This window comes from Lepeophtheirus salmonis, chromosome 3, assembly GCF_016086655.4.
Source record: "Lepeophtheirus salmonis chromosome 3, UVic_Lsal_1.4, whole genome shotgun sequence".
Lineage (NCBI taxonomy): Eukaryota > Metazoa > Arthropoda > Copepoda > Siphonostomatoida > Caligidae > Lepeophtheirus > Lepeophtheirus salmonis.
In genome coordinates, this window is record NC_052133.2 from 26,566,127 (window position 1) to 26,581,212 (window position 15,086).

At 32.2% G+C, this 15,086-nt stretch overlaps 1 protein-coding gene across 1 annotated transcript in view; it reads left to right on the forward strand.

The window, feature by feature from the left end:
* Positions 1-15,086, forward strand: part of LOC121114552 (uncharacterized) — a 41,707-nt gene that overhangs the window by 24,655 nt on the left and 1,966 nt on the right. Inside the window, exons 4-11 of the mRNA XM_040708547.2 lie at positions 1,823-2,082; positions 5,623-6,182; positions 6,265-6,572; positions 6,627-6,690; positions 8,419-8,750; positions 8,810-8,913; positions 8,963-9,047; positions 12,249-12,514. Of these exons, the coding sequence (XP_040564481.2) occupies positions 1,823-2,082; positions 5,623-6,182; positions 6,265-6,572; positions 6,627-6,690; positions 8,419-8,750; positions 8,810-8,913; positions 8,963-9,047; positions 12,249-12,514 (1,979 nt within the window). The remainder of the gene's footprint in view (positions 1-1,822; positions 2,083-5,622; positions 6,183-6,264; positions 6,573-6,626; positions 6,691-8,418; positions 8,751-8,809; positions 8,914-8,962; positions 9,048-12,248; positions 12,515-15,086) is intronic.

Sequence of the window (15,086 nt, forward strand, 5' to 3'; positions counted from 1 at the left end):
ATTTTTTCGAGATATTCCGGCAATTAAGACTTTGTAGGGTAATAAATGTAAATAGAAGATATCATGTTCTGTGAAGAAAGTTGTGAATTTGTCTCTTATGAAGTATTACAGGGAAGAACTCGGAATCGATCTGTGGCCGGAGAAAAACACATCTCATTACGTAAGACATTACGACTGTTTTCTGGATCTACCATGAACCATTGCAGGATGAATGTAATATGTATCATGGAGAAAACTTCTGTCATCAAATCCATTAACTCCTTAAACAGAAAACTACAATAAATGTACATAAATAGATATATAGCATATAAACTTAGGGGCCTCCGTAGGATTAGATTTTGGGTTCTTGGACTTTTGAAAATGTTTTGGAAAAAAATTAGAAAAATTAAATTACAAATATTAATTTTTTTCGAAAAAAAATCATTTTTGAATTTCTTTTCAATACAAGCTATTTACAAAAAATTTAACAAATCCATAGCGATTCTCAAAGTTTAAATTTTTGATAAAAACTAAAACACTAAAAATAAATTAAAAAACTGGATCTTCCCAAGTGTGAATGTGTGTTGCTAGAGGATATTCAGACCGAAACCCAACAAAATGCCATTTGAACGTGACCAAAGAAATTTGGACCGTGCAGAAATCAACGGAGGAGAAGTTGTTACCATGGGTCCAGACCAATTAACCGGACATGAACGTGGTGTTCCAGTAGGATGGAGCGCCTGCAAACACGCCAAAAAGGTCCAGAAGGGATTGGAGGACAACTTCCCTTTCTGGCCAAAGAAAATGTGAGTCCCTTAATCACCAGATGCGAACCCATTGGAATTCAATTTTTGGGTACATGTTGAGTCCAAGGCCTGCACTGTTCGTCACCCAAATATCAACTACCTCAAGAACACCGTCAACTAGCCACTGGGATGCCATGTCTAAGGACTACATCTGCAATGTCTGCAAGGCCTTCCGTGGCCACCTGGATGAAATCATTGCTGCCAAGGGGGCTACATCGATGATTAGGGTAGACAAGACATCAAAATAGTTATTTTTATTTTATTGACATACCTTATTACAACTGGTACTGCTGAAATACATTTTGATAAAGTTTATAGATTGAAAGTGTACAGATTTGTTCCCCGCACCACGTATTAAAGCAAAGTTTCGACGCCTACGGGAAATACTGGGTACTACCACTGGTATACAATAAAGGTAACGTAGTGACTTTCAGCACCCTAGCGGAAAAAGTATATTATCATAGTGACCTCATTTTGGATAGATACCATTATGAAAAAAAATTCAGTTCTTGAAATTCCTGACGGGAAAATCCCACATTTACTATTTTAATTTAAGCCATAGAACACGAAAATGATCTTAAACATTTTCAATCGCAGTAAAATTAGCCTTTAAAGCTTTTTTTTATCATTGTGATTTCGATTCAAAGCATTATTTTGGAATGAAATAACAATATAGAAGAAAATTAAAAGTAAAAACAATTGATAAAAAACATTTTAGCATTCGAAAAATACTATATTTATTATATTATCTTGAATATAATTCCTACATAAGTGGTCTAATCATTTAAAAAAAATCATGTAAAAAGAAGCTAATATTTAAAAATGTTTTACATTATATGAAATCTCAAACTAAAGAATAAAACTTACATTAGAACTTAAAAAGATTTCCCATACAAAAAGGTTCGATTTTGATGGATTTTTTAAGTTTAACTTTTAATTTTTGTGGAAAGGTGTTTCTAAAATAAACCTAGTAACTTCAATTATTTGACTAATTGTAAGAAGTAATTAATATAACTACAAATGTATCATTTTTGAAGCCAAAAGCTACTTTAAATATGGACTTACTACAGAAACTCCAATAGCATACAAATTAACGATTGGAGGTGGGATCGAAGAAAAAGAAGACTCAAGTACTCCTCTTGATTACTTTTCTGGTGTAATTGGAGATTTGTATATTTTGTATGATAACGTGGAGCCGGAATTTTCACAATCCTTGTACCAATGCAAATTCACACCCCCAAGTGATAGCAATGTCATCAAATGGAAAATGGATCAATGGGAGGTGATTGGTGCAAAGGTAAATCCTTATAGTTTATCTTATTATTTACTTAATATATACAGAGGCGTCCAGAGGGAGTGGCTTTGAGGGGCTGTCGCCCCTCTCCCCTAAATGATGGAATACTTGAAAATTATGGAGGTGAAATAATTTTTTTTTCTTAAAAGAAAACAGCAGATAAAAAAATTAAACCAAAATATATATATATATAACCCTGTGGACTCCCCTGTATATATGGGTCACTTAAAATAAATTTGCTGTCTATAATGAAGTATTAGTTAATGCTTAATCGCTGTAACTCATGGACAACGCGCTCGGGAGAAGTTATTCTCTTGAGTTCAATGTGTGTAAGTTCGCACTCAGGTGATTTCTAGAGAAAGAAATATACTTTATGTATATGGATTTCACCAAAAGATCCCTAGGGTAGATGGAGTAAATGTAATGCTTTAATGTTTAATGAGAATAAATCAGTGCATGCCCCATCTAACCAATTAAAAGAGTATTAAAAAAATAGATATTAGTTGGGCAATCAAAAATGAAATTTCATATGTGTAACTCGGAGAATTGATCTCCTTTCAACAATGAATTTGATCAAAAATTGTCTTATAAAGACACTTGTGTTTTTGGAATGTAGTTCATAAACTACTCATCAAATGGATTCCTATTTTTGTACATCATGATAGCTATTGAGTTATGTAACAAACATTTTAAACAGTTTGAAAATATTTTTTGGCCTTAAATATTTCATCATATCATCTGATTTTGAAATAAACTTTTATCAGAACATGATAATTGTTCCATTTTTGATGGAGTAATTGGCAAAATAGAACTCCACCTCATTGTCTTATGGACCCTCCCCTATTGTCTATATCGTTATTCGTGAATTTCCTGGAGTATTCTTTGCCCGATACTCCACCAAAATCGGCCTAAAGACTCAACAACAAACGATACCGAATATTAGGAAAATTCCATAGGTCAATGAGGCATGGCTCTACATTGCCCCTTACTCCAACAAAAAATCACATAAAATCTATATTGACAAAAGATTGGAGTGGTAGGTTATGGGTTTGGGAGAAATGCATATACATATAACTAGCAAAGGGTTACCCGGCATTTGCTCGGACCAAATAGGAGAAGCAGGAAATACCATTGAAAATGATCAATTTTATAATATACCAACATATATGTAAGAAAAAAATTGTCTGCATGAGAAATTCATCTTCTTTTTTTTTTTTGTCTAAAAATTGCCAAAACGAAATTTGCGAAGAAAATTGCAAAAAACTATTTTCTGCTCATTTTGTACAGAATAACACATATTTGCTTTATTTTTTCGGACTTAAAAACCAAAAAGTTAGAATAATATCACCAAAAAATATTCCGGAACAGTGATTTATTTTTTTTAAATAATGCAAAAGTTAATTAATAAAATGTTCTGGAAAGTAAAAATATTATTATAAAAGAGTTAAAGGTTTTAATTTTATTCTTATATGTAAACGAATTTCCAGACATATTTCCACAAACTTTATTATATCTAAAAATTGGAAATCGATTTTTTTTACTCCTGGAAAAAAAACGAAAGTTCAATTTTTACCAACTTTTTTTTTTTTTTGCCCAAACCTTTTTTGATTTAGAATTAAATTGGGTCTTAATTCGTATAGTTATTGTTTTGAGACACCATTCACTTTTTTATTTAGAGCTCAACCCCTTATCTAGTCTTCTTTAGCTCTAAAAAACATTTTTTCTGTTTTGGCTATAGAATAAGCTCCCCTTATATGACTCCACCAAAAATCAGCAGCCCCATGTTAACTTGACCAGTGCAAAGTTTCAGCCTCCTAGGCCTAACATCGTGGCACCCATAATGGACCCAGGTTTATTATATATATAAAGAGTATTACCATCAATATATTTAATGGTTTTCATAGGTGTATTGCTGATCAAATTAAGCAAATCCGGTTGTTTTAAACCAACTTATGTGTAATATTCATTGCCGTAAATGGTTCATGTTAGAATTTATTTCTTATTTCAACCATTGGTTGTATTAATCAACTAAAATAAAGTAACAACTAAACTAAGTTACCATCTTAATAACTAACCAGTTTAGGCAGAATAATTTGAGGATTGAAGGTGCTTTATAAAAATTATGGGAGGTTTAATTTTTTTGCATATTTTTTTTTTAAATATCATGGTTTCTATAGTAGAGGAGATTCTCATACAATATTGTAAATCTTCAAATTAACCTACTTGAATTGTTTAGTTATTAAAATAGTAGCTTAGTTTAATTATTTATGGGGTTTAAACCATTTAAACAGCAATGGGTTTTGGTTGAGAAATGAATTATTATAATATTATTTATCAAAATGAATATTACACATGAATTGTTTTAACTCATTTCTGATTCTCAAAACGGTGGACCTGTTCACTTCCACAATTTTGACCACCTCACAAACAGGAACTTCCACGTAGAGAAAATTAAGCACTCTACGTTTCTTCAACCACACGAAACTGACTTTCTTTACAGAAAAAAACTTGTATAATGTAAAATTGAGTTTTTGTGTACACACACCTACACAAAATAATATAACAAACCTTGATGCGCAAGCTCGCAAATAAGGCACAATCTTAGGGAAAGGACGATCAGGAATGCCGTGAATAACATGGGTCTCAAGATCTACGTCCACCGAGAACGCCAGATCATAAAAGCAACTGTAAAGACCATCAGATTGACCAAGGCAAAACAAACTCCTAAATTGTATGAAGGGGCCTGGACATTATGGCCTCCTTCCTCACCATCTCTGAACCTATCTGACTATAGGATTTGGTTTGCAATTAAGACCAATCCCTGTGCTGTACACTACATAAATACTGTTGAGCTGAAGGCCTCCATTGAGAGGTTGTGGATGGTCATTTCTGATGAGTATGTCATAAGAGTGTGCCAGGCCTTCTGTGTATAAGCTGCAATTGATGCTCAATGTGGACATTTTGAATTTTAAGAAACGAAGATATGTTTTTCACTAGTTAATAAATTTCAAGGTGCTAACCTTAATCACATTTGAGGTCTTGATGATTTTGTTAATATTGTTCACTATGATGCATTTTTACTTACATACACTGTATATGAACAAATTTAACTTTTTCATATTTCCCAAGCCATTGACTTACTATTCTAATCTTCTTCTTTTTTTTTAAATTGTCAGATTGATTTTATTTTGTTCGGATAAAAGTTTTATCAGAATTAAAGAATATTATATTTAAGATATTTAATGTCAAAAATATATTCAAGCAGTGTTAAAAGTATTTGATTTCAAAACTTCATCAATAAAATGATTGTTTTGCAAACTGCAACTGAAAAAGGAAGGGTGTTCAAGACGATTTTTGATCAATTTTATGAAAATAAAGGAGCTCAGAACCCAGAGCTGGATTGATTTAAAAATTTGAAATTTTATTTTCGAGGTTTTATTTGAGTCAATATGACATATTGAATTTTATTCAACCGGATAAAATAAAATAAAAAGTGCAATGTTCCATAAAGATAGGTTTCTGATTGGTCATTTTTTTTTTCAGCCTAAAACTGTCAATACAAGCTATTTCTGTACAGAGAATTACCATGATGTAATTGTATTCAATCATCTGATTACGTATTATGATAATAAACTGTTGTGTGATGCTGTTGGAGGTGAGCTTCCATCCATTCAACCAAACGAGGAACTGGAGATTTTGTACAGTCGAGTAAATCAAACGTTCTTTGATTACGCAGAAGAGAGAGTTAATCCAGAGTGTCTATCAGAGGGATGGGGGAAAACAAGTTTTTGGATATCCCAGAAAATAGATAAAAACTCTGTTGATATGTACATCAATCCTTACACAGGGAGATCAGAGAAGATAACCTTTGAGACAGTGAGATTCAATGCAAATCCTAGACAAACCAATATATATTTTAATGGCCCACAAGAAATATTTGGTGGAATGAGTAATCAAGGGCTCGCTTGCGGTATATGTCTTGTTGTGAAAGAGGAATACAATCGACTTTTTCTCAAAGGCCTTTGTAATAGTGAGTTCACTGAGAACTTTTTTGATAGAGAGTACTACCCACATGGATATATCAACGATAAAATTCATTTCAAGTAATTCATTCATCAGGATTTCATACATTTATTTAATTACGTTTATTTCTATATTCAAACTTTACATATATATAACTTACAGGGGTATTGAAAATAGTCACATATTCTACGATGGAACGGAGCGTTGGAAACTTGAGTCACTCAGACGCCCTGATAAATTTTTAACCCTCTCGAGAGCTGAATCTATCAATGGTTTTCCGATAGGAAGACACAAGTGGGAATTCGTGCCCGAAAATGTGGACAATGAATCTCTGGTCATTTGTAATTTGGAGTCGCAGAATCCCTCAATGTACCTTACACTGTCTAACTGCTACCCTGAGAAATTTACTTGTGATTCTGGAAGTTGCATTCCAGTGGCGGAAAAGTGTGATACGATCGTCACGTGTGAAGGTACACATTCAATTAATGAATATATAATTGTCTAATTGTGATTTATATGTTTAGATGAGTCTGATGAGCAAAACTGTAGTTACCTCAAATTTCATAGTATTTATGCCTCTGCAATAAGGTAATCATTGTATAAACTACATTTGTGGGAAGTTAACATAAAAACAATCTTGAATAAAAATAAAGAAAATGAAAATATTCATTTTGTTAATCTTTACATCAAATAAAAGTCAGTTCAACATCAAAAATTTGGCCAATTTTAGGCATTGTAATCCAATTACTGGGAAAAGTTGTAACACACAAGAATATTAACTTCATTATTAATCCTTCATTTGATTTATGAATTTAAACTTGATCGCGATATAGTTATTTAAATGAAATATATAGATTTCTAATTCTTTCAATATGAATTTTTGCTATTTTAAGTTTAATTTTTGATACATCCAAAAAATTAATTTGAATAATTTGAGGATAGAAATTGACGATAATTATGTAACAACATATTTGCCCCTGATATAAAATCTACTCTTTTAAATTGCTGTTTAAGCTGTAGAACAAGAAAAAGAGCATTAAAACTTTTCAGAAACCCAAGTCTGGCATTTACAACCTTTTAAAGAATCCAGTGTTTAGAGTATAAATACATTTCAGAGCCATGTTTCGACATAAAAGTACTATTTGGATATAAATCAAAGAGAATAACAATTGATAAAAAATTTACAGCATTTGGAATATTTTTTTATTTATTTTCATCTATGTAGTTCTTTTGCATTGAAAAATGGATCTGAATCGTATTGACAGTGTGTCTCAGGGAATTGTGTATGAAACTTTGGAAAGGTTTCATTGTCTTACTAAATAATTTACAATTTTGTATCTCCAAAATATGAACTAGTCCAACAATAAAAACAAACCATTTCTTTGAAACAACTTTCTTCGTTAGACCAAGGACAAGTGAAATGGACGCCAAAAGAAATTGTGTTCCAGCTCTTATTGATGCCTCTTGCATCGTCCCCTGCTACTACAAGGGTTCCATTACCAAAATTTAAAAGATGAATGTCGAACACATCCTGTAAGAGATGTGCAAAAACGGAAAAGAATAGTTGACTTCCTAGACCTTTTGGTTTCTCAACTGTCCTCAAGATCGGTTTAGACGTAGACCGTGACGACGTCTTGGAGACAGTAGTCTTTACCTTGTTAAGAGAAACTACCCTAATGACAATTAGTTTCAGACAAGGCAATGTCCCCGACTGCAAGTCTAAGAAACTCAAAAGTGGTGTGAAGACAACATGGCGAATTTCTAGCCCTGGCCTATGTGGCCTCTGTCCTCACCAGACTATAGGATCTAGAGTTCCATCCAGAGGAAGACTTATGCCACCTCTCATGTGAATGTGGATACCCTAAAGACTACCGTGGAGAAGGAGTGGCCGTCATGTCGGAGAAATCCGTGAAGAAGACCTGCAAGACCTTTAGGCCAAGGGTGCCTACTTTGAGATTTAACCGTTAATAAAAAGTAAAATAAAGTTATAAAGTTTCATTTTCTTGCTAAAGTTGAGCTTGGAATATTCGTCCAAACATGATTTTTTTTTAAAAGGCTCGCAAGGCCAAATCTAGATTAGTAGAAGGTTTTTAAGGTAATTTTCGTGCTCTACAGCTTAAATAACAATAATAAATGTGGACATTCTAATACCCGAACTGTGTTAATTATATCTAGTTTAATTCGTCGAAAAATTCAAAATATGTAATCCAGACTCAATTTTGAAAAAAAAAAAAAATTCTAGGTTGTTTTTGTGTTGACATGTCATATATATTGATTGCAGCAATTATTTATGCTATATTCTCTCCATTTATGTAGCCCGCGTAAGGAAGATGGACGTGAGCCATTGCCCATATCATTTCATGTGGATATATTTGCTTTTACTCAAATTGAAACCGTGGATTTGAAGATAACAATTGACTTTTATTTGTCACTTCGTTGGTATGACTCTCGCTTGGACTTTCTGGACCTTAATGAAATTGCAAGTCTCAACAGTTTGAGTGAAAAGGAAGTGGAAAAGCTTTGGACACCAAAGATTGCTTTCACGAACGCCCTCGGTCCCTTTCAAACTGAGGTAGATAAGTTGAGCGTTTGTACGTTGATCAGAGAAGATAATCCTCGCATAGAGGACAATTCGCAGGATAGAGAGGGTTAGTGACTCACTAGTCATAAGGTGCAAAAATTCATAAAGTCCTTTTTGTATTTATAGCTTTGCTATTTGATGGTGAGTTTAACTCTATCAGTTTAGTCCGGGAATATTATCAAGACTATTCCTGCGATTTCGATTTGACTTTTTACCCATTTGATACACAGGTTTGAAAATATGTATACTTTTAAATTATTGTTGACTACTTATCTTTAGTTGTGCAAAATGGAGTTTACTGTTCAAGGTTGGACCTCAAACTACGTTGTACTGGAAATTAATGGCACGGGAGTAAGCTATAGAGGTAAATTTTTCTTATATACATTTCGTTGGTTTAAAGGCAAATAATGCTAAATGACTTCCTTCAAAAATAAGATACTACGACTTAAAACATGGGCTGAAAAAGGTTCTAGCTACACACATAGATGGTGCTGTTTTTTTTCTAATTCATCTCATTTTCATTTAGTAACAACATTCGTTAGACAGGTGTCAAAATTTCATGAAAAAATGTTTGGCTAAGTTTGACACTACTTTTGTTGAGTCCAAAATAATCGATCAACAACAATTTCAATCTTTAATTTTACACTGCTTTTTGATGGGGAAAAAATACCGTTTAAGCCAAGCAATGCCTTGAAAAGTGAATAAAATAATTATAACTTAAATAAAGCCTATTTTGAAAAAAAAAAAACTTGTTTTCTTTGTTAAACCCTAGATTTCTCAGACCAATTGTTATTAATTGTAATTAAAAAGTAGTTTAATTTCCAATTCAATATTTTCCCATATTTCAAGTGAAGTTAGTTTTTTGAATTCTGAATTGCACTCAATGTATGGAAAGTTTAAAAAAAAGTGAAAGTCAAATTAATATATCTACCAATTATATTATTAAAACTAATAATATATCAAATGATTATGATATAGTATTATGGATAAGCTAGATTCAAAGTTATGGGTTATATGCTTTGATCTATTGTAAATCTTTCCCGGGCCCCTAACTCTCAGTTGGAATTACGTATTACTATGGAGCAAAATTCAGGTCTTGGAACGCCCACCGGCTAAAACCCATATTCATTATCAGAGATGAAAATCCTGCAACTTTGTGGGCTGGCCCATTTTTTTGTTGGTTTTTTTAAATTGATAATCTGAAGAATGAATTTTCTTTTCCTTTGCAGTTGTCATTATTATTTAATTCCTGAGTAGCCCTTTCCTAAATAGCAAGGTTAATAGAAATACAAGGTGAGAACATCATGTAATCTGGCTTGCTAGAATTTTAAATTTGATGTATCGTACCGATTGCTCGGCAAGATAGGCAGATTTTGACTCACACACTACGAAGTCAAGCATCAGTCGTACACACGTTGTAGTATAACTTTGTATTTCTATTAACTTTGCAAAATAGATTCAATTATATTCAAAACCTGATTAAAAATTCGTGTGTGCTCATAAAAGATGGTGCGTAAGGCTGAGGATTTGTTGCGGAATTATAATTGTAAGTCCTTTTTAGACTCAGAGTAGAATTGGGATCAATATTGAAATCATTCTTGCGAATGTTTATATTATTAACCACTCCTCCCTTGTCACAGCTGATTGTAACTGATTTCCTTCAAAATATTCCTCAAATTGAAAGACTTGCCATGTTGATTTTCGAAATCTTTTTTTTTTAACATGCCCAATTCCCATTTTACAGAGGATTAATATTGTTACATAAGTCATAGAACACGATAATAATCTATAACATTTTCAATTCCAACAGGTTAGGACTTTTGAGTAATCTTTTTTTTTAAACTCAGATGTTTTTAGTATAATTTTAATACAGAACTATATTTTGAAATCAATTAACTATAGAGATGAAAATTAAAGGTAATGACAATTGATAAAAACATACCAGCATTCGAAAAATATAATATTTATTAAGTAATCTTCAATACAGCTCCTAAAAAATTGGTTCTATCATACCAAACTCAAGTAAAATGAAGTGTTTTATTCGGAAGCTAATATTTTTTGCATATTTTTTGATGTGCGTTGTAGTATAGGTAGCTAAAACTAAGGAATAAACATTATATTATAACTTAAGAAGATTTGCCATAAAAAAAAGGTTTGATTTTGATTGATTTTTTTAAGATTAACTTTTAATTTCCTTATAGAATATTTAATAAATATGTAGAGTAAAGTTGCATGTAATTTTTTTAGAAATAAAATATAATTAAGTCAATGACTTGACCAATTGTATGATGTATTGAATATTTTAGAGGCAGGGAAAGTTCAGAAATTAAATATAAATAAGTTGATTAGATGACTTACATCTAATCAATAAATACTAATCAAAACCATTAAACATGAAACATATTTAAATTAGAGTTAATCTTCCTACCTCTAAAATATTAATTACTTATTACAATTAGGCAAACAATCGATTTAATTTTGAAACATTTCCACGCAATCTTACATCAAATATTTTGTAAGGGAAGAGTCAAAAAGATGCTCTAATGAGATAGTTACGGTCATAATACACGACTTTCTGGAGTTTGATGATTCTGGAGCCTCAGATATAACTTTAATTTAGGATACATGTAGTATATACAGAGTATAAATATGTAATTATCAAAGCTTTAGTTTCATTTCTTCAATGCGATAACAATATCAAGAGAGTTGAACAGAAGCTTTTCAAAAGGGATTACTCCCAAACTGAATATGATGTTGTGTACATATATGTATTGTATAATCATATAATACTAGAAACCTGTAAGCAGAGGCTCAAGTGTACCAACTACAAATTTAAAACAAGTTATTTTATATCTAGGTTTTAGTAAAAGAAGAAGCTCTTTTTTATCTCTGACTGAATATAATCACTATACCATATAATACTATAAACCATTGAGTAAAGGTTTTTCTTCACACACAACCCATCTTTACTTATGAATACTTTAATATTCTAGAGTGCTCACAAACAAAAACAAACAAACCAGTAATCTCTGTATGCAACATACAAATCGACTGACAGAATTAGTTCATTTTTTACATACCAGCGTTTATATTTTATTCAAATCTTAAGATATACTGAAAATTATTTCTTAGATCATTTCATATATATATATGATATACGTCAGGCTGTACTACATACAGTGCACCCTGTATACACGCTTGATGCTACATGCACACGCCTGCAATATTTCATTAATATCACACCATTGTTATTTCTTAGATCAAAATATCTTTATGATATACACCATGGAGCACTATATAAAGTGCAACCTGTGGATGTTTTTCATACATTCACAAAGATCAACTTTCCTTTATTAATATAACTTAAGCTGTCTAAAGAAATCACTAAAGTATACGCGTAGAAAGACTTTCATTATCATTCCAACCTCAATTTTCCTAGATACTTATAGGAAAATTATTGCTCATATATATCTACACTTTTACAAAATGTCTTTTAGCACGATTTGACTTTATACCAACGATTTATATATCTGATTGTCTTCATGTTTGTTTGATTCCATGATAGGGAAACGTAATCTTGTGGAGTATTCGATACAAATGGAGAAAGCATTTGCAGATGTTACAGACGATATGAGAAGCTCAATTCAAGTTCGAGTTGTTTTTCGTAGGAGAATGGAGTATCACGTCACAAATACTTTGTTCCAAACCCTTGTTTTAGTTCTGGTAGGATGCTCAACTTTATTTTTCCATGTGAATAATTTTCAGGATCGTATCATGGTAACACTCACCGTCATGCTTGTCGTTGCAACACTCACATCAACAATTCAAGCAGTAATAGTCTAAATAACGTATAATTATAATTGTAAAAATTTGACCTCTAGGTATGTAAAAAGAAACTGAAGCATGGTCATCCTGACAATTTGAAGAATATTTGGGAGTCGAGCAGCTTAGGGATGAAGAAAATAAAAAACAAATCCTATTTTGTATCTAGCAATGATAGAGGAAGGAGTTACCAAAATACCGATCCTCAATTCTACTCCGAGACTTATACTTATATAAACTCCGAAGCAAATCCTCAGTGTTACTTTCCATTATCCATTTGCTCAGGCAATTTATACTTAGATGATCCCTCCTCAAAAATTAGAAAATAAGGATTATAGGGCTTGGGACAATATAAATAACTCTGATTTCCGTCGGTAGTGTTATTTCATGCCAGAATATGACTCTGAATCTTAAAAATATTCTAAAAACGTGATTTTATTTCTTAAATTTTATAAAGGCTCTAAAAGACAAACCTGGATCTCTTGAAGACCATTCAAATGTCATTTTGGTGAATCAGGGCTTACAATAACAATAATAAACGAGATTTCAGACCAAGGACATTTCATAGCCTGAATCTTGTTATAGAGATCTATTATTATTGCACTTCTTATATGTTAAAATAAAAATAGATGAAAAAATAATTTATCCGGGTTTGCCTACAGATAGGAGTCTCCAGGCTTAAAACTAGGTTAGTCCAAGGTTAATAGAAATACAAGGTAATACCAATACGCGTGTACAACTGATGTTTGACTTCCACCACGCTTTTTAATAGTAACGACATAGTGTATGAGTGGTTGCGTAATTTACTGAAAACCTGTCTCTCTTGTCCAGCAGTTTGTACAATACATCAAATTAAAAATTCTAGCAATAGTCACGTCATGGAATATGATTGGTTGCGTGTTTTGTCAAAATCCGTCTATCAGGGCCTGCAGTCGGCATGAAATATTTCATACAAAATGATAAAAAGGCCGATTACATTATGGTCTAACCTTGTATTTCTATTAACCTTGGGTTAATCTTTACCAGGGGTAGGCAACCTTTGAGACATGGAGTGCCAACTTTAAAAAATAGTAATGAGTCGATTCCGATTTTGATGTATCGGCTCACCTCTAAAACATAAGATAATAAATCCTACTTGCGACAGGTGACTGTAAAATACGTTTTTCTTCACTTAGTAACTCAAGTCTTTTTCTAAGGTCATACAGAAATTATATTTCTAGAGTAAAGTTCTTGTTGTAAGTTCCTGTTGGACCCTGAATATAATATAGGATTGACATCCGAGCAATTCTTGCCAATGTCCATGTTTATTTCCTTCTCTCCCTCCTCCCTTGTCACAGCTGATTGCAGCTAATCTAATGCAACGTCATGACAGCTAAGCTACTCTCCTCTATAATATTATTCTAATTATCAGGGTTATTCTGTTGATTTTTTTTTAATATGCCCAAATTACACACGATTTTTATCACTATAGATGTGTGTATAAAATATATTTAGTGATTTGTTTCTGTATCAAAAGTGATCAAATTTAAATGACGGAAATTTGCCCTTTAAGAAAAATAGAAACTCCCTTAGAGTTAAATAGATATTAATTGGGGTAAATAGGTAAATGGGATTTCTAATTGAGTGAGGAGTTTTATTAATAAATAATTTACGAGTCACAAAAAAATTAAAACAAGTAAAATGACCATTATGAGTATTATGATATTTATGGCTCTGTTATGTTATATTTGTGATAAAAACCATGATTCCCCCAATTTAATCATCTATTCATGAAATATGAATCTGTGATATGAATGAATAATGACTAATAGTTGGTTGAGCGATCCATAGAATGTTCGACACATGGAGAAATCACGCATACTCCTTAGCTTGTTTTTCTTCCCCTCTCCGTTCCGTAATCACGGTTTTGTCGTGGGCTGACCTGAACGACTATTGAAGACTCACCATAAGTAGCCCAAAAACATTAGTTATTTAGTAATTACGACTTTGCCCAGAGTTTTATAAAATATGAAATTTTAAGATCGCCCTCTTTTTCTAATTGCAACCTCAAGAGGGTTTTGATTTTCCAAGGCTGGCATCATTATTATTTTATTTTTGAAGAGAGAACAGTAAGTATAAAGTAATCACTAGTGCATGAAAGACGAAGAGTAAGTTTGAGGATTTCTTGTAGAGTTATAAGTGTAAGCCCTTGTTGGACTCGGAGTAGAATTGAGGATCGACATCGTTATAATTCCTGCCCATATCATTGCTATAAACGGAGTATGGTTTGTTTGTATGCCCTTTGTCTCATAGCTGCTCGCAGCTAATAAGCTGCTCTCCTCCCAAATTTTCTTGAAATTGTCTTGGTAACCACTTTTTTTAATGTTCCTTCAATTGATCAGATGGAGTTGCACTCATTATGTATAGTATAAGTAATATTATAGTATTACTAGAAATGGGATTTGTGTATGAGTGCAAGGAAAAGGCGTGAGTGAGACATATGGTATTCCTAGATTAAGACCCTGAATTAAGATCAGCTCCCTGTTATAGGATTTTGAGAGGAGAAAATAAATTATTCCATGTAAAAGGAGAACCTTTTACA